The following is an 18,894-nucleotide window of genomic DNA, read 5'->3' as shown; positions in this document are numbered from 1 at the left end:
TTTTCAGATCCGACGTTTTCGGTTCTGCTATCGGTAGTCGGTAGGTACTCGAGAAATCATGGAGTGAGATTTATTTTGTGGCAATTGTGTTTTTCGAGGAATTTAAACGTCGCGAACATAATCTTGTTCGCCGTTTTCTCCATCTCCCTGTCTCTCTCTCTCTTACTGCGCGAGGGGCGGGGCTGTGCTGTGCACCACACACTCGCTCACACACGCGCAGACAGCTCTGCTCGAGGGCTCATCATGGCGGAGAGAACTAAACGTTCAAAAGTTTGGGTATATTTTTCAAAAGTCGATGACAACAACGCTCGTTGCCACAAGTGCAACAAATCATTTGCCAGTAAGGGTGGCAATACAAGCAATCTGTCGAAACATCTTTTGTCGAAACATGGTATTAATCTGCAGAAATGCGGCGTTTTCCACTGCTTTGCTCGTAGTGTTCCATCCACATCCACTGTAGGTAAGCCGTATGAGCCATAGATACGGAGCTAGCTAGGCTAATAACGAATTATTACGAATAGGCCAATACATAAAATATAATTGCTTAGCTAATTGTTTAGCTACAAATATATAAGCCATAGATACGGAGGTAGCTAGGCTAATAGCCGGGGACACTATAAGTCAGGAGAGATCACGACTCCTGCCGGAGAAGGCCGATATGTTGATTTTTCTGCAGAAGAACTGTTAGGATAATGTTCTATGTTCTTGTTTGTTTGAACTTCCGTTAGCCTTTTGCTGTAAAAATTTATTTTTAATATATATATATATATATATTTTCTTTATCTTTATCTACTTTTATTTTTTATCTTATTTGTCGTTGTTGAATGTTGATTATAAAGTCTATAATTCAGACGCATTTAAAACATTGCTGCTGCTGTTGCTGCTGAATAAATATTTGTTTATATTTATATAAAGTTATATAATAGAATAATAAAGCAATGTCGATTCTGTTCTTAAGTGTCTTTTTTCTTGCATAATAATCAAAAAGAACCAATAAGAGTATCGATAAAGTACCGAACCGATAAGCAGCACCGATAAGAGTATTAGTATCGATAAAATCCTAACGATACCCATCCCTACCTATGCCTCCAGACGTTATCTGCCTATATTGAGAAACTTCCCCACTAAATACATCTATGACCCTTGGAATGCCCCAGTGAAGGTCCAGAAGGCAGCCAAGTGTATCATAGGGGTCCACTACCCCAAGCCAATGGTGCAACATGCCAAGACAAGCCGCATAAATATAGAGCGGATGAAGCAGATCTACCAGCAGCTCTCCAGCTACAAAGGGTTTGGTAAGATCATAATCCTGTAATTATCATCTGTGGTATCACTTCCACTTTGACCTTAGAGTTGAAAATTGCAATACATGTTATGGGTCTCTGGTAACTATCATTCAAACATCAGCAAACGATTGCCGCTGCTAATGTTTACATGTTTTTTTTAACTGTAGATATTGTCTTTGCCTCATGTATCCAGTTTTTCTTTAGCTTTCAGACTAGATCAGACTGATCTTGTAGTCTGTTTATCAGACATCCAAAAATGCATTTCAACTTTACCATAGCCGTTAGCTACAGGACCCCAGAACTATGTAAATTATGTGAAACAACATGTGAACGTCAAGAAACTGACTCAAGTATGAAGGTTTGAACCAAATTAAAACTTATTGGTTTACTTTTTAGGACTGTTGGCAACAGTACCTTCCAATCCCAACAATAGCACAAATGGATATGATGTTGGTGAAGTGAGCACAGGGACCGGCATAAGCCCAGGGATGTCCACTGAAGAACACTCCATGCAGGCGGGAACCTCTCAAACAGGTTAGATATTTTGTTGGTTCACGACTTCCGTATTTGGTCTGAAAACTGATTTCTTTTGTTGTAATATTGCATAAAAATACCTGCAATGGCCTGGCAGCCTGTCCAAGGTGTCTCTCCGCCTGCTGCCCAATGACTGCTGGGATAGGCTCCAGCATCCCTGCAACCCTGAGAGCCGGATAAGCGGTTTGGATAATGAATGAATGGAATGGATAGCATAAAAAAGACATGGCAGATAATGCAAAACAGACAAAGTCAATCAGCATAGCCTGGCAAATTATTTCTGCAGTCACATGCTCAACCCTTATCTTCTTGAAAATGTACTTACATGAAAACATTAAAGCTAAAGTCCTGAAGATATATGTACAACAATCAAAATGTCTTTTTGCTCCTTTTAAAAAGTGAATCCATAAATGTTCTAATCATGCATGCTTTGGTAGTTGTTCATTTTAATTGCAACTGTGGGGCCAGACTCTCTGGGGATTAAATAATGTCACATGTTTTCATACCAAAATTGAAGAAGTGACATGGTTGTAGTTTGCAAACAGATAAGCTTGGTGTGCCAGCTTGCTATACAGAGGTCTTTTTGAACTCTACTTACAGTTACTGCAACATTCTTAGCAAAATCTCAGGTTCAACCATATATTTTTGTTTGCCAGTGGGTAAGGTGGTGCTGATGCAGTGGTTTTCATTTTGAATCACTCAAAACACCACTGACAATACCATGCATCACCATAGGTGTCATTAAGTTAAGTAAAATCATCAGTCTTCAGGAACATAGCTTTTAGGTTGCCACAGGGATTATAAAAGATTTCCATTTATGTTATCCCATCTTAAGACTGACTGCATTGTGTCGAGAGCTGCTCTTTATTACCGTGTACTGTGATAATTTCAACATTATCCTAAATTTAAACAATCAAGAGGGTAACATTTGTAACTATTGACATTTCAACAAAAATGTCAATAGTTTTTTGCCTTCTTTGTTCCAACTCTATAATTATATTGGCCACTTAACAAAATTTGATTATACCAGCTTTCGTACAGGAGTAAAGGAGGTAATGCCAGTTTCATAGGCTGGCAACTTTACCGTCTTGAATGCACTGATATTAGATACTGTTTTGATAATTTCTTTATTGTTATCACAATGAAGAAGCAGGCACCAGAGCAAATTGCTTGGCACTAGAGTAAATTAAGCCTATTTCCTTCCTTAAAAGCAGCCTTCAACACTGAATAAAGTCTATTATTCTGTTCTAACACAGGCAGAGGACGGTCGAATCGGAAGCGGCATCATGAAGACTCCTCACCGATTAGCAGCTTCAAAGTCAGGAGGGGGAACAATTAGTGTATGAGAAGCAGAAAGAACGGGCCCGCCCTGAAATGAGCCCTCCCCCAGCAGAGTCATAACTTGACAAATTTATGTAAAAAGTAGACTGTGAGACTCATTAGGGTAGGGCTATGTGTGAATGCACAGAGACAACCAGCTATATATTCTCCTTTCTATCAAGCTATCCACTATCCAGCTGAGCTATGTTAGAGGAGTGAGTAATTGACATTTAGTTGATTATCAGAGAGGGGGTTGGTGGTACCGTTGTGCTCTTTGGCACTTTAGGCAAACATACTGTCGGGCTGACACTTTCATTCAACTTTTAACAAGTCCTGGGGCCAAATGTATAAAACTGTATATTTAGGTGTAGAAAGCTGTGTATACACAAAACATGCATATGCAATCTTTTCATCAGATTTATAAAACTCCATGTACGTCTGTACCTACGTGTTCTTTTCCTCATACATCTTAGTCATCCTGAAATTGTGCGCACATGCACAAACCTTCTGACCACGCCCACAGTTTACTATCAATTGCTTCCAACAAACCCCCAGTTGCCTGGTTTCCATATAAAAGGCCAGCATTTAGTTTTGAGGAGAAATGGTGGAAGCATTTAAGAAGCAATTGAAGAAGTGCAATTTTACTGACTAAACGTGAAATAATGGTTGACAGAACTGACATTAGGAAACGCGTATTATTTGGAAGCCTAAGCTCTGGCATTGCCAACAAAATGAAACAAGTTGAATGGCAGAAAGTAACCGCAGTAGTGAACGCTGTTAGTTCTGAGCCATGGACCCTAGAGGAGATTAAAAAAAAAGTGGTCTGATTTCAAGCATGAGGTTACTAAGCACGGCATTGCTATGCGAGCTAGCTACTGGAGGAGGAGAGGGGACCCTGGGCTTGATGAGTGCATGGCCTCTATCCTGGGCCAAACTGGCATTAGTGGCTTTGTGCCAGATAAATTAGGAGACACAGATGCACCTGCCCAGATGGCATGCCTGTAAGTCGCCCGGTTTGAATCTTATCATAATCAGACTTAGTTTGTCCTTTGTTACAATGTAGAATATTTTATTCACTGATTCTGATGAAGACTCTGGTGCCTCCAGTGAACAGCTTGAGGTTTGGGGGGAGAGAATCCGGTGCGAGTGTATCACAGCCATTGCCTGCGCCGACACGTGCACATGCCCTAACTGACCCGTGTCCCTAGTCACAAAATGAAATTATAAATTCTATTGATAACGTTGTCATGGAACTGAGGGAATTGCAAGCGACACTCAGGGAATCATTAAGTGAAATAAGCTGTACACTAAAAGAACTTCTGAAAAAATACAAAGTGTATCCATGCTCTACTTGTTTCATGAAACACAATGTTCACTTGATTTGCTATGCTTAAGAGTCACTGCATCACATCAACATGCAGTTGGACTGCTGCTGCAGCTGGCTGGTGTTTAGCATCGGGTTAAGCGGGGGCATCAGGTCTGACGGGTTCAAATGAGAAGAAGACTGCATTCCTCACTGCCAGATTATGCACATTAGTAGAGTAGCCTACCAACTGTGGCATCTAAGCAGAGCCATCTCCCTTTTAAAAGTCCAACCCAATGCTCTACCACAGAGCACACATGGCTGTGCACTGTATTATATCACATCTGTTGTGCTCCGGGGGCTTGTAAATGGCATTAGTAGCCATGGCTTCAATGCATACCAACTCTCACCTGAGGGTATAAAATGTGTGCATTTAATGGTTTAAAATATGTGAAACAGCATAATTAGCAAAGGTCAGTAATTATTCACATCTTACCAAGAAGCCGTCCATCTGGCACTGCTCCAGCGTGAAGTCTCCTCCCACACAGCTTTGAGACAGTATAAACGTATCATGGCTTGACCCAGACCATTTGGCAACCACATTTGTTAGCATCATTTGTGCATCACAAATGTTCTGGACATTGACGGAGTTAAGAGGTTTCCGATTAATGTAAACGAATTCCTCCTCCCAAGGTGTCCTTATTGCAACATGTGTGCAGTCGATAGCTCCAATTACATTTGGGGAACCGGACATCACTGTAAACTGCATTTTAACGATGGCCTGTTCAGGTGCTATGTAAGGAACCTGATGTATCTATGACCTGGCTCGGCAGACGGGTATGTCCACAAGCTCCCACAGACACGTCCCTGTTGCCAAAAACCCGATTGTTGCCAATACCTGTAGATGGATGGGAATGGCATGGTTTCTCCAAGAGTGCTGTTCCAACATAGGGCCCAGTTCCGCTCACAATTCCAAGAGAACAGCTCTTGGGAATCGAAAGCGACGCATTAGCCAGTCATTATCATGGGCCAGAAAATCAGCACAGTCTTTGAAGACTCATTCTTGCCTAAAGTGCACAATAGCAACATCTTCCAGCAATGCCAAAGTAGCAATTGTATCATTTGGCACAGCCATTACGCATGGCTGCAGCCTTTATATAGTGGCGTTTTAACGACCTGTTAATTGGTCACACCTCAAGGTGCAGTAGGTCATTCTTACTCCAAATAATCTTTATTTATATAAAGATCATGTAATATTGCTTTATTTGTATAAAGATAATTACAATTATTATAATGCATAGTGACAAGCATATTTACTCAAGACCGAACGAAATTAAGGCTTATCAAAAAGTTGGTAAACACTCACGTCACGGTGTAATCATAGCGTCATCACGTTTTTTTTAAACTATAGATTACGTCATATCACAAGTAGTGAAAGAAAAAAAGCTCTAAATAAAATTTCACCCAAATTCCCATTTTTACTATCCTTTTTTTTTTTTGCAAACTCGCGACATCACACTAATGGGACTGGAAAGACTGCGTAGACGTTGCGCATGCCGGTGCGCATTCTCACCGCGCGGGCCTGTTCAGGAACCTGCGTGGAAAGCGGCCTAGAGTTGGGTCTCAACTCTCAGAGGTGAACCTGTTCATGATTTGTATCCATAAGTAAAGGCACATTTAAATCAACGTTCCTAACTTGATGCCCCCCACACACACACATATGCACACAACCTTATGGGCAATGATGTCTAATGCTCAATAGTAAGGAAGCTGTTAGACTCAGATTTGGCAATAGAGTAGTCCTTGAGAAGGGCAGCAAACATTTTTTTTTAAATTAATCTTTTTTAATCTCAATTTTTGTATATTTTGTGAAGGGGTTTGCTCAATCACGCCATGTAAATAATCAACGTCAATTGCTGAAACTCACACGAGTGTACCGTGAATACCTGATTGCAAATAAATTATTTTTCCTCTAAAGTGTAAAGATCAAACCTGTCGTATCTCAGCAATAAAGGACCAAAACCCGCCTTGTATCTTTATTAAAAGTGGTTTCTTGTGTCGTCTTCGCGTTACAACAACAGGCACACCTGTTTTCCCAGTCCTCATTAAAGTTGAAAAAGACCTTTGCCAACAGGTATTGCAACTTTTTTGATGTTTTTTTTTAAACACAGGTTCAGCCACATATTTAATTGGGAGGTTGGTGAGGTGCTGAAGCAGTTATTTCCATTCATCCTCAATATGTACCAACGAACAAATCGGCTGTATTGCATTTTGAGAGCTGGCGGCACTGATGCGTGTTCGCGGGGTATTGTTGGCTGGACCGCGACAGCGGGGCCAGCTCTATAGACACGCGGCTGTCCGCGAGTTAGTGATGGAGTTTCCCCATCGGTCGCGCGAACCGTTGTACGTCATCATCTGTTCACTGAACCGATGTGTCCGCTATGTAAACGAAGTCGCGGTCCAGCCATATACTAGGGTTTAACCTAGTGTTGTCGGGGAGTACAGCCCACACGGACTCGGTCACGTTGGAAAAGCAGATGTGCCAGGTGTGACGTATCATCATGCGGAGTGCACTGCCTCTCCATTAGCGGAATTGGGATTTTGCGGTCTTTAAAGTCAGCACAGCGAGAACGCATGTAGCACGAATGCGCGCTGATTCAAATCGATCCAATAGCGTCTCGCCGATCCGTGGTGTGTATATATAAACCGATCGCATCCAGCCAGAGCGGTCGTATATCCTTCCCCCCCTACGATGTCTGCTTTAGACAAAGTGAAGAGAAAACCCATCCGGCTCATCGCTGCAGCCTGCAACGGCATGGGGATTGGAAAAGACGGACACCTCCCGTGGAGCTTGACGTAAGAATCAATGAGTCAGCGTTATAAATGTGGAATTTTATGGAGCAGGCTTTATCAGACATACTCTGCGTTGTAGATTATATCAAGTCAGCTCGAGAAACGTAAACCAAAAGTAAATGTGAGTTCAATTAACAGTTGATGGCCCACGCATTCAGGGTTGCAATGTTTCCTTTCACAGGTCTGAATTCCAGTACTTTGTCAAAACTGTTACCAGAGTCTCGCGGCCAGGTATGTGACAACATTCACAACCCCCCCCCCCCCAGAAGTGTGCCTGTGTTTAGTCTCGTCTCAATCATCTGACGTTGGCGGTCCAGATGAAATCCTTAATTGCTCCGATCCGTTCAGTTTTACAAAAGTAGATTTGCATTATAAGCAATTATACATTTGATTGTTGTAGCAGGTATTCCAGCTTCCAATGAAGGGGGTTTTAGACCAGGAATGCATTTTTTTTAACCCTTAGCCTACTTTGAGACTACACTGAGGCCGCCAACATATCTGGTTGTTTGTTCATTTGAACACATAGACTAAACAAATTGCTTCAGTAAGGAGCACAGTCCTGCAAGGGCACAGTTAGAAAGGAGGAGACGGAGAGCCGTTCACCTTCGGGTTATTTTGGATGGATGTCAAACTTTGTTTGGTTTAGTCAGGTATTTACTTTGGGCAGTCCAGATAAATGAGCTGACATATCCATCTCAAACGCTGTATGAAAAACAATATTTTGGGGACCAAAATGAATCTAGGGACTGGAACTAAGAGATTTGAGGTAATGAGACCCATCTGAATGGCTGATGGATTATTATTATTTATTTTTTTTACATGGGCCTACTGTGGCTAATATGTTTTGGCACAGGGCTTAAGGTGGACAATATGGCAGAACTTCGATATGGGTTGCTCAAATTGAATAATGGCTCTTAAAACATGTCATCCTGGTAATTCAGACCCAATTCTTTGTCTGTTTTCATAATAAAGGTAAATACTAAGCTTGATTTTAATTTTTCCATCTGATTATGAAAACTGGCGCCAGGCTCAAAAACAACCATTTCAGAGTAACTCCAGAAATTATAGCTTAAAATGGATCATGGAGCAACTTTTGACCTCCATTTTGAGTATGACCGTCAGTTTTGCCATGCTGAATCATATTATGTCACAAATTGCTTGAAATAATCTATTTTAATGTACATGTTTCACTGCCAGTGGCACAAAAAAGTATTCCCTGCTTGTCATTGTAGAAAAGTTCAAAAAGTTTGTTCGTTCATGATCTGCACATCACTATCCATGATCCCTGAATAAGAATCTACTAATCAGAAACTAACTTCAGAAAAGAAAAAAAAATTGGGTTGACATGCCTCGTTTGCCCTTGGCTCAATTTCACAAAAGCTGTTCTGATCGCTCTGTGTAGCATGATCTCCACTGACATGTTGACTTTCCTAATGCAATTCAAACTTTGGCGTCTCTACTTAGCTAACTTTTTTCACGTAACATCAAAATTTGCATGAAAATAATCGTAAAAATGTAGCAACTTTAGACATGCACAGTGTCGAACATTTCTCGTCAACTCAGGTGTCAGACTATGGACTTTTTCCTTGTAATGCACTAAAACAGCCATTGTTCCAACATCTCCTGCCTTCTTCACTCATGTCTTCATCAAGTGTCATGGCCACGGGCCTTGATTGGATTTTATGTGGGCTGTCATTATGTAGTGCATCCGGGAAGTATTCACACCCCCTCACCTTCCCCACATTTTGTTATGTTACAGCCTTATTCCAAAATGGATTAAATTCCTTTTTCCCCCTCATCAATCTACATACAATACCCCATAATGACAAAGTGAAAAAGGTTTTGTAGAAATTTTTGCAAATTTATTAAAAATAAAAAACTGAAATATCGCATGTACATAAGTATTCACACCCTTTACTCAGTACTTGGTTGAGGCACCCTTGGCAGCGATTACAGCCTCAAGTTGTCTTTGGTACAAAGCTACACGCTTGGCACACCTATATTTGGGGTATTTCTCCCATCCTTCTCTGCAGATCCTCTCGAGCTCTGGAAGGTTATATGGGGAGCGTCACTGCACAGCTGTTTTCAGGTCTTTCCAGAGATGTTCAATGGTGCTCAAGTCTGGGCTCTGGCTGGGCCACTCAAGGACATTCACAGACTTGTCCTGAAGCCACTCCTTCGTTGTCTTGGCTGTGTGCTTAGGGTCGTTGTCGTGTTGAAAGGTAAACCTTTGCCCCAGTCTGAGATCCTGAGCGCTCTGGAGCAGGTTTACATCAAGGATCTCTCTGTACTTTGCGCCATTCATCTTTCCCTTGATCCTGACTAGTCTCCCAGTTCCTGCCGCTGAAAAACATCCCCACAGCATGATGCTGCCACCACCATGCTTCACTGTAGAGATGGTATTAGCAAGGTGATGAGAGGTGCCTGGTTTCCTCCAGACGTGACGTTTGGCATTCAGGCCAAAGAGTTCAATCTTGGTTTCATCAGACCAGAGAATCTTGTTTCTCATGGTCTGAGAGTCCTTTAGGTGCTTTCTGGCAAACTCCAAGCGGGCTTTCATGTGCCATTTACTAAGCAGAGGCTTCCGTCTGACCACTCTACCATAAAGGCCTGATTGGTGGAGTGCTGCAGAGATGGTTGTGCTTCTGGAAGGTCTCCCATCTCCACAGAGGAACGCTGGAGCTCTGTCAGAGTGACCATCGGGTTCTTGGTCACCTCCCTGACCAAGGCCCTTCTCCCCCGATTGCTCAGTTTGGCTGCGGCCTGGTCTAGGAAGAGTCCTGGTGGATCCAAACTTCTTCCATTTACGAATGATGGAGACCACTGTGCTCTTCGGGACCTTCAAAGCTATAGAAATGTTTTTGTACCCTTCCCCAGATCTGTGCCTCGATACAATCCTGTCTCGGCAGTCCACAGACAATTCCTTTGACTTCATGGCTTAGTTTCTGCTCTGATATGTACTGTCAACAGTGGGACCTTATACAGACAGGTGTGTGCCTTTCCAAATCATGTCCGATCAATTTACTACAGGTGGACTCCAATCAAGATGTAGAAACATCTCAAGGATGATCAGTGGAAACAGGATGAGCCTGAGCTCAATTTTGAGCAAAGGGTATGAATACTTTTGTACATGCAGTATTTCAGTTTTTTATTTTTAATAAATTTGCAAAAATTTCTACAAAACGTTTTTCACTTTGTCATTATGGGGTATTGTGTGCAGATTGATGAAAAAAAAGGAATTTAATCCATTTTGAATAAGGCTGTAACATAACAAAATGTGGGGAAATTGAAGGGGTGTGAATACTTTCCAGATGAACTGTAACCTACAAATTGTAGTTCACAGTATTCTTGATAGATGCTCCTTTAATATACTTATACTAAAGGAGAATAACAATAATTAACCTGAAGACAAGAACGATGATCCTTGCTTGCAATGGTATTCCTGGTATGGAATCCCCTCCTACCCAATTCCCCAGTAAATTACTGACCAGTAACTGCACTTGCAGACTTGTAAACCGACACTCCTGCACATGCTTTGTTCTACCTCCACAAGGCTACCTACCATCTGCCCAAGCTAACACCCATGGTGCTTCAGACCCACATACTAGATTAAAAAAAAAACAAAAAAAAAACAGTCCATCTCAAGTATTTCACATGAACAAAACATTTTGTGAAGGAAATAGACTTCAACCATTTCTACAAATGTGTTTTATGATGGTAGTTTTTTTTTGCAATCTGGTACTGTATTGGTTTGGAATACTTGTGGAATCTGTTGTTTAATTTGCTGACAAGTTAATCAACACAAAATCACAAAAAATCATAGCGGTATTGACTGTGCATTATACAAAGAATGATTCTAAGTATTATGCAAGTTAGTACATGTCTGTAGGTGGTGCAGTTATAATTATTTGTAAATCTAGACATAATTATACAATTTTGACAGTGCACTTTAAAATCAGTAAACATTTTGATTGTTCTTTGGACAGGGTACTACTATTAGTAGTATGCAAGTTGTCTCATGTCATGTGGTAGTGCATTTGCAAATGTTTAGTTTTTTTAGAGTTTGCGTTGTGTTTTTGTTTGAAAGCGTTCAGAATAAAGACGGTGTACTAGTAGGCATATTATCTGAATTTTCTAAGTCTGGTTTTTTGTTATGAAGATTTTAACTTTTTTCATTTCTTGAGCATGTACTTTATAGACAGCCCCCAGAAAAGAAATTTGGCTTAACCATAAGGTACAATTGCTCTAACGATTTATTGGACTCCATGGGGAAACATCTTTTCTATGGAGTCTTCAATCTTCTAGATTGGAGTGATTAAAGACTGAATATTAAAAAAAACAAAACAAACAAATTTACCTACACATGCAAAAAGGTGAGTTTTTTTATGGTAGTAGAAAGAGCATGGCTAATGACTGTCATTCGATGATGCTGTATGTGCCATCTAAAATGTAACATGAGAGCTCCCTTTGGTGTAATGTGGAATCTTGTACCTGTTTTATCCACAGGAAATATGAACATGTTGGTGTGGGGCAAAATTTGCTGGTATTCAGAACCTGAGAGCTTATTCCCAATGTCAAATGTTCTGCATGTGGTCCTTAGTAAAACTCTAAGGTGAGCTCTCTCTCTCTCTCTCTTTCTCTCTCCATTTATCTTGACTGTATAAAGAACAGCATATATTAATACTCTTTAAACCTTTTTAAAATTCTCGGTTAAGTCCTAGATTACTCTTTATTGGTATGTTAACCCACCTAAGACAAATTCCTACTAGGTGTAAATTTACTAGAGGCCCAATAAATTTAAAGCTACTATGAGGAGTTTTGTTGGCATGGTGGCGCAGTGGTTAGCACGGTGGCCTCTCAGCAAGAATGTCCTGGATTCGAGCCCCGGGGTAGTCCAACCTTGGGGGTCATCCAACCTTGGGGGTCATCCTCTGTGTGGAGTTTGCATGTCCTCCCCGTGTCTGCATGGGTTTCCTCCGGGTGCTCCGGTTTCTTCCCACAGTCCAAAGACATGTAGGTGAATCGGCCGTACTAAATTGTCCCTAAGTGTGACTGTGTGTGTGTGTGTGTGTGTGGGCCTTGTGATGGCCTGGCGGCCTATCCAGGGTGTCTCCCCACCTGCCGGCCAATGACTGTTGGGATAGGCTCCAGCATCCCTGCGACCCTGAGAGCAGGATAAGCAGTTTGGATAATGAATGAATGAATGAGTTTTGAATTCGTCAACTTTGTGCACCCCTGTGGACAAAAGCGGTAGTGTTACATGGAAGAATGACCATTCCAGTAAGCATTCACTCTCTGATGAAGGTAGCTCATGCATTGGCTCCGAAGAGAAGAGAGAGAGGTGTAGTCATGCTTTGGAAAAAACGTTGCTTGAAAGACATACAGCGATGAGGTAATGCATCTTTAATGTGCCTATGTATACCATCTGTATGTCGTAAATTGTTTCGACTGATTTTGTGGAGAATCTGACCCAGAGACAGACAAGTATTTGGAATTATATATCTATATTAGTAATATCTAATCTACTCACCGAAGGTCTCATTTGATTATGCCACTCTTATCAGGGCATCACAGTTAAACTGAGACGGTGCAAAAACTCCTCATAGCAGATGTTAACTTGGCAAGACAAAACCATCACAAAACAGAATGCATCAACAACAGTCCAGGTCAGAATGTGTGGAGGTGAGTTTGGTGTTGGGTGGGCTCCAATGACGTGCAGTGATAATTTAATCAAAATAACCATACAAAAATTCATAACATATCAAAATCTCACTCTAGTTACAAGTACGCTGTGTTATAATGTATTTTTAATGATATTTTTATGTCCTTGTCCTTTCTACGTACTTAAACTTCTAAGAGCAAAACGCCGTATAACGCAAAAGCTCACCTACCTTTTCAATGGGAAGGGTACGCTGTTTTTTTCAGGATTGCCTTTAACGTTGTGAATTTCTGAGTTTACGCATGCGTATTGCATAGCTTTTAAGGCGAAACCAATGGACAAGGAAAGGCACTGCTAATGGCGGGAGTGAGAGAAAATCAGAGCCATCAAGGTGCTAGATATTTGTGCTATCAATAAAGCAAGCTAGGTCATTTAAATTTGTGCACCTTAGCTACAATTCAGAGTGAAATCAGTAATGTCGACCAACGTACATCTTTAGAATTTTAATAAACTGGATTACCAGAAAAAAATTACTTGTCATCAAGCAAGGCAGGCCTACACCAGCTCTCCCTGACCTCCACCAACGTAAAGGGCAGAAAATCATCCGATCATTCCAGGCGGAGTGGTACATAAGGAAAGAGTGGCTATGCGGCTCTGATGCTACCAGCAGGCTGTACTGCTTCCCTTGTTTGCTGTTTTCCAGAGAGCGGGACAATGTATGGGTAGGTGCCGGCTACTGTGACCTGAACAACCCGCCTGCAGTGCTAGTCAAGCATGAGTGGTCCAGTTCACACATTAAACATCAAATAGCATGGAAAAACTGCACTCCAATCAACCTAGCTTTAAACCAGGCTAACAAACAGCAAGTCTCCGCACACAACGTGAAGGTGAGGGGAAAATCGTGAGATTCTGAAGGATGTGATACATGCTGCTTGCTACTTAGGGAAACAGGAATTAGCCTTCAGGGGAAATAAGGAAAGCACCGGCTCATCAAACCGGAGAAACTATGTGGAGCTCTTACACCTCATTGCAGAGAAAGACCAGCGGTTGGCAACACATCTTTAAGTTTCCTCAGTGTTTTCCGAAACATCGAACCGTATTCAAAATGACCTTTTCTTGGCAGTAAGTGACACCTTTCGATGGAATGATCTTACTTAGTCATTTCACAGCTATCAAAAACCATATAAGAAAAAAGCACTTCATATATACTTTGACAATATTTTTTTTTTTAGGTTTTCATTTGGAATGTAGTTCAGCTAGGGGGGCACAACATCATCTCATCTCATCTCATTTCATCATCAGCCGCTTCTCCGGGGTTGGTTCGTGGTGGCAGCAGGCTAAGTAGGGCACTCCAGATGTCCCTCTCCCGTGCAACACACTCCACCTCCTCCTGGGGATCCCAAGATGTTCCCAGACCAGATTGGACATGTAGTCCCTCCAGCGAGTTCTGGGTCTACCCCAGGATCTCCTCCCAGTTGGACATACCAGTAAAACCTCCAAAGGAAGGCGCAGAGGAGACATCCTAATCAGATGCCCGAACAACTTTTTGATGCGAAGGAGCAGTGGCTCTACGCCGAGCTCCCTCTGGATGTCCAAGCTTCTCACCCTATCTCTAAGGCTGAGCCCAGACACCCTATGGAGGAAACTCATTTCAGCCACTTGTATCCACGATCTCAACCTTTCGGTCACTACCCAAAGCTCATGACCATAGGTGAGTGTTGGAATGAAGATTGACAGGTAAACTGAGAGCTTTGCCTTCCAACTCCGCTCCCGCTTCACCACAACAGTCCGGTACAATGTCCACATTACTGCTGTTGCTGCACCAATCCGCCTGTCAATCTCCCGCTCCATCCTACTCTCAATCATGAACAAGACCCAGAGATACTTGAACTCCTTATCTTGAGTCAACAACTCATCCCCAACCTGGAGGGAGCAAGCCACCATTTTCCAGTAGAGAACCATGGCCTCAGACTTGGAGGTGCTGACTCTCATCCTGCTCCAGTGCGTGCTGGACGTCACGTTCTGATGAAGCCAACAAAACCAAATCATCTGCGAAGAGCAGAGATGCAATTCTGAGGTTCCCAAAATGGACACACTCCTCACCTGGGCTGCGCCTTGAGATCCTGTCCATAAATATCACAAACAGAATCGGAGACAAGGGACAACCTTGGCCGACACCCGACACCCACCGAAAACATGTTTGACTTTGTGCTGAGAATGTGGACACAGCTCTCACTTTGGTTATACAAGGACCAGATGGCTTGTAGCAACTGCCCTGGTATCCCATACTCTTGCAGTACCCCCCATAGACCATGACCTGGGGTACATGGTCATAAGCCTTCTCCAAGTCCACAAAACATGTAGAGTGGCTGGTCAAACACCCATGCCTCCCTCAGCACTTCCGCAAGGGTTAAGAGTTGGTCTGTTGTTCCACGGCCAGGACGGAATCCATATTGTTCCTCCTGGATCCGAGGTTCGACGATCGGTCAGAGCCTCCTTTCCAGCACCCTAGAGTAGACCTTCCCAGGGAGGCTGAGCAGTGTGATGCCCCGATAACTGGAGCACAATATTCTATATCATATTTTATATTACATTCTATATTTTATATATATATACACTATATTATAATATTCTATCTAGAATTCTGTGGCAGTTGGAAGGTTGAAGAAGGATCAGATTGTTATAAAACCTTAGAGAGCACAAACGGATGTAATTTGGATTTGTGAATGCCCACTGGCTACCCAGCCACTGACCTCACTGCACATCACTGGTGGGCTTATGGTTTTAGGTGTTTATAGATGGTTTTCATGACGCAAGCTGTCTAGGATATGGTCACTGAGCTTACTTCTCCATATAGCACTGTTCCAGATCACGCCCACTTTCTGTGCCAGGATTTTGAGAGTAGCATCCTCCTGGCCACGCTGCCTCCGCTCGGTGACTTGATAGAGACCATTTGGGTTGTCGGTGGGGTCCAGGTCTACGAGGTAAAGTAGAATGAATTATAATGGACGATGAGACAAGACAATCCAAAGCAAAATCAAACTCTGATGTAACAGCTGAGAAAGTTTTCAAAGCATGTGAAAAGTGTATCTGATGTGTAAACAATGTCTCTTCTGTTCGTTTAGGACGGCTTGAAGCACCCATGGTGCGACTTGGTTTACCTCACAAACATCATGGCCGACTTTGACTGCAACGTTTTCTTTCCGCCGTTTGATAGACGTGTCTATAAATTGCAAGAGGGGTACGTTTTTTACTTTGATGCACAAGATGTAATAATAAATGTAAAAGTCACTTTTCCTTTAAAACAAAACTCTAAACCTTTTACTCCTTATCGGTCGGTATACTGTATGTAATCGGTGTGTTTTTCGGCGAATTAGATCTGTAGTAGGAAAAGAAAAAGACAAAATTTTCATCTTTTAAGAGATTAAGGCCGCATGGAATGGAAGCACCGCGAAATTCCACGATTTTGCTTGCGCATTATTTCAGCGCCCATTTTAACAGACGTGCCTGCACACAGGACTTTCTGCTAGAAAGCTTAGGGGCTTTCAGCCAAATTCATTGAGTTTGCCTACATTTAACCTAACCGCAACCAAACTCTAACCTAAGGTTTAGTACCTTAACTGATAGCTAACCGTCAACTTAACCTCAACCGAACGCTTCTGTGAGACCGGAAGCTTTCTAGCAGAAAGCCCTGAAGGCAAACTTCTTCCGTGTGCGCACACCAGGAAGTGTCGCGAAACTGAGGCCCCGATTTCGCCGTTATTTCTGGCGTTTAGGCTTAAAAAATACTTACAGATAAAGTCAAAATAAACCGCTGCAGAAAGACCCATTGACAACAAATCACTACAGCAAGTCAGCACATCTGAGCACAACGAGGTGCTTCTCCTGCACGTCCTTGAGCCTGCTCTTTATGTGGGGGATGAGGCTTCTGTAGCGCTTCTGCTTTGAGAGCTTCCTGCAGGAGGAGCTCTTTGTCTTCCTGCAGTCTGCCTTGGTCATGGAGGAGTCTCCCTTTCTCCTCTGCATAGTTCTCGCCAGACCGCAACATTGTTTGATATTACTTTATTAAAGAATAGCAGCACTTCCATCACCTCAGTCGTTTTCTTTTCCATTGACTCTCAGATGGCTTGTGCGCCGTTTTTGATTTTTTTAAAGACAACATTAAGTTATATCACTTCAAAAAAAAAAGAAGTTCGATTGATGATCGACCAAAAATAATATAATACGGAACTGATGTTAAACCTGCAGTTGCTTTTCTTTACAGTTAAATGATGACAAAAGTTAGTAACCGCCCTGGAAATGATATAAAGGAGGAAATGTTATAAGAGCTGGAAAATAACAAAAAGTGTCCCTCGGAAGGCTTAAATTGGAAACATGTCATCTTTACTTCAAAATAAGTGTAGTCCCACCTCAATACTCAACTTTAATTTTAGTTTTGTCAACAAGCTTAAACTGCCTGCTTAAAGTTTGGATTTTTTTTATTTCTGTGCCATTATGTCTTCTTATATGTGCCGTATTTTTGTTGTTGTAAATGTTTGCTTAAACTAACTTTGACTAGTTTCTTTTAGCTGTATTATTATCTGCTGAACTTCATAACACTTGTTTTTATTTCCAAATTAGATTTCCGGGAGTTCCAAGTGAAATTCAAGAGGAGGACGGCATAAAGTATAAATTTGAAGTATTCAAGAAGGAAATTTGTGACGTGGAAGACTGACCAAACTGAAATCAACAAGATATTAGATGTTTTGATGATGTTACTCAGGTGCCTTTTCCATTTTCAAACATCTAATGTTCATTCCAGAGTAAATTTCTGGATCAACTATTTATATATACGGTACTGCAGCTTAATTCAAAATGTTTCACATGAAGGAAAGCCTCTCTACTTTCTATTTTTGAATGGATAAACACTTAAAAGTAACCAGTCATGAAAGAAAAACTTATTGTAAATGGCTAAAATCTAGCTCATGTAAACAGGGTTAATTTTTTATTATCAATGAAAAGTCTGGGACACTTAAAAAAGCTCGGAATTGAATTCACTTGCTGAATATTTTCCCAATTTAATCCCACCATTTAGGGGATATAATCTAATAACAGTAAGAGCAGAGCCTGCTCTCTCTCTCATGTTATGTGTCTTCACCTGTGATTGGTTTCTGAATGTTCAATTCCTCGGCTGACAAAAGAGTAAAACATAGGTCATTTCTGAGCAAGACATGGCTGGATGGATGGACATTTATCATGTGTAGTAAGGTATTACTATTTCACTGGGACGATAGGTCGCCCATGTTGTCATTAAATTTGAACATTAATATCTTATTCTTCCCTTAGATCAGTTTTACTTAGACCGCGGCTCTTTGATCATTATATCGTGGCTCTTTTGAGTCTCAAATTTTGCATTTTCTAACGCTTTTGATCGAATATTTATTGTCTGAGACACTTGCTGCCCTCCACGAGTCATTTGTAGAACTCCATTGAATGAGCTAAATCCTTAACGTAGAGAAAATAACAGGTCTCGTTGTTTGACAGTGTTCCGCGCTGAGTATTGATTTCATTGAATGATCTCTGTAGAGACGAAGCCTACACTTAAAGCCCCTGAGGGGTTGCTACACAGACACCTAATTGACGCGCTTGTAGCCACTTCGCGTTACGTGTGTCTGTTTCAGCCCATAATCCATAAAGCGTCATACATCCATAAACAGTCCAATTTCCCAAACTCATACTTGTATCGCTTGCCAGCGTAGCGTGGCCTGCAGCAGCGAAGCGGTCAAAAAAACTGTGTGCTGCCCTCCGTCAAGCAACACCTGTCAACTGCATGAATGTTCCCACCTATATTGCTTTGAGCCCATAGCAATTACAATGACACCTAGTGGATCAATTAAGTGCTTACAAGATGAGACCAAATGGCCCCTACAATCTCTAACTCCAATTTCTGACAGTTCTAC

At 41.7% G+C, this 18,894-nt stretch overlaps 2 protein-coding genes across 2 annotated transcripts in view; both read left to right on the top strand.

Moving 5' to 3' along the window:
* The window catches only part of cry1b (cryptochrome circadian regulator 1b), a 54,058-nt gene extending 50,899 nt beyond the window's left edge, over positions 1-3,159 (top strand). The window contains 3 exon segments of the mRNA XM_056282415.1: positions 1,093-1,295; positions 1,683-1,820; positions 3,077-3,159. Of these exon segments, the coding sequence (XP_056138390.1) occupies positions 1,093-1,295; positions 1,683-1,820; positions 3,077-3,159 (424 nt within the window).
* Positions 3,160-7,195: 4,036 nt separating this feature from the next.
* On the top strand, positions 7,196-17,669 carry zgc:153031. Its single transcript, XM_056282414.1, has 6 exons — positions 7,196-7,299; positions 7,478-7,527; positions 11,803-11,908; positions 15,813-15,939; positions 16,081-16,196; positions 17,576-17,669. Exons 1-6 carry the CDS (start codon positions 7,196-7,198, stop codon positions 17,667-17,669), a joined length of 597 nt encoding a protein of 198 aa, XP_056138389.1.
* The last annotated feature ends 1,225 nt before the right edge of the window (positions 17,670-18,894 follow it).

The sequence above is a fragment of the Lampris incognitus genome, chromosome 6, assembly GCF_029633865.1.
Source record: "Lampris incognitus isolate fLamInc1 chromosome 6, fLamInc1.hap2, whole genome shotgun sequence".
NCBI classification, from domain to species: domain Eukaryota; kingdom Metazoa; phylum Chordata; class Actinopteri; order Lampriformes; family Lampridae; genus Lampris; species Lampris incognitus.
This window is presented reverse-complemented; position numbering and strand designations above follow the sequence as displayed.

Bases quoted from the DNA above. Each gene is read 5' to 3' on its own strand.
- zgc:153031 (XM_056282414.1), top strand. From the start codon at position 7,196: ATGTCTGCTTTAGACAAAGTGAAGAGAAAACCCATCCGGCTCATCGCT. The intron at 7,300-7,477 runs GTAAGAATCAAT...TTCCTTTCACAG, and splicing joins CACCTCCCGTGGAGCTTGAC to GTCTGAATTCCAGTACTTTG. The intron at 15,940-16,080 runs GTAAAGTAGAAT...CTGTTCGTTTAG, and splicing joins GTGGGGTCCAGGTCTACGAG to GACGGCTTGAAGCACCCATG.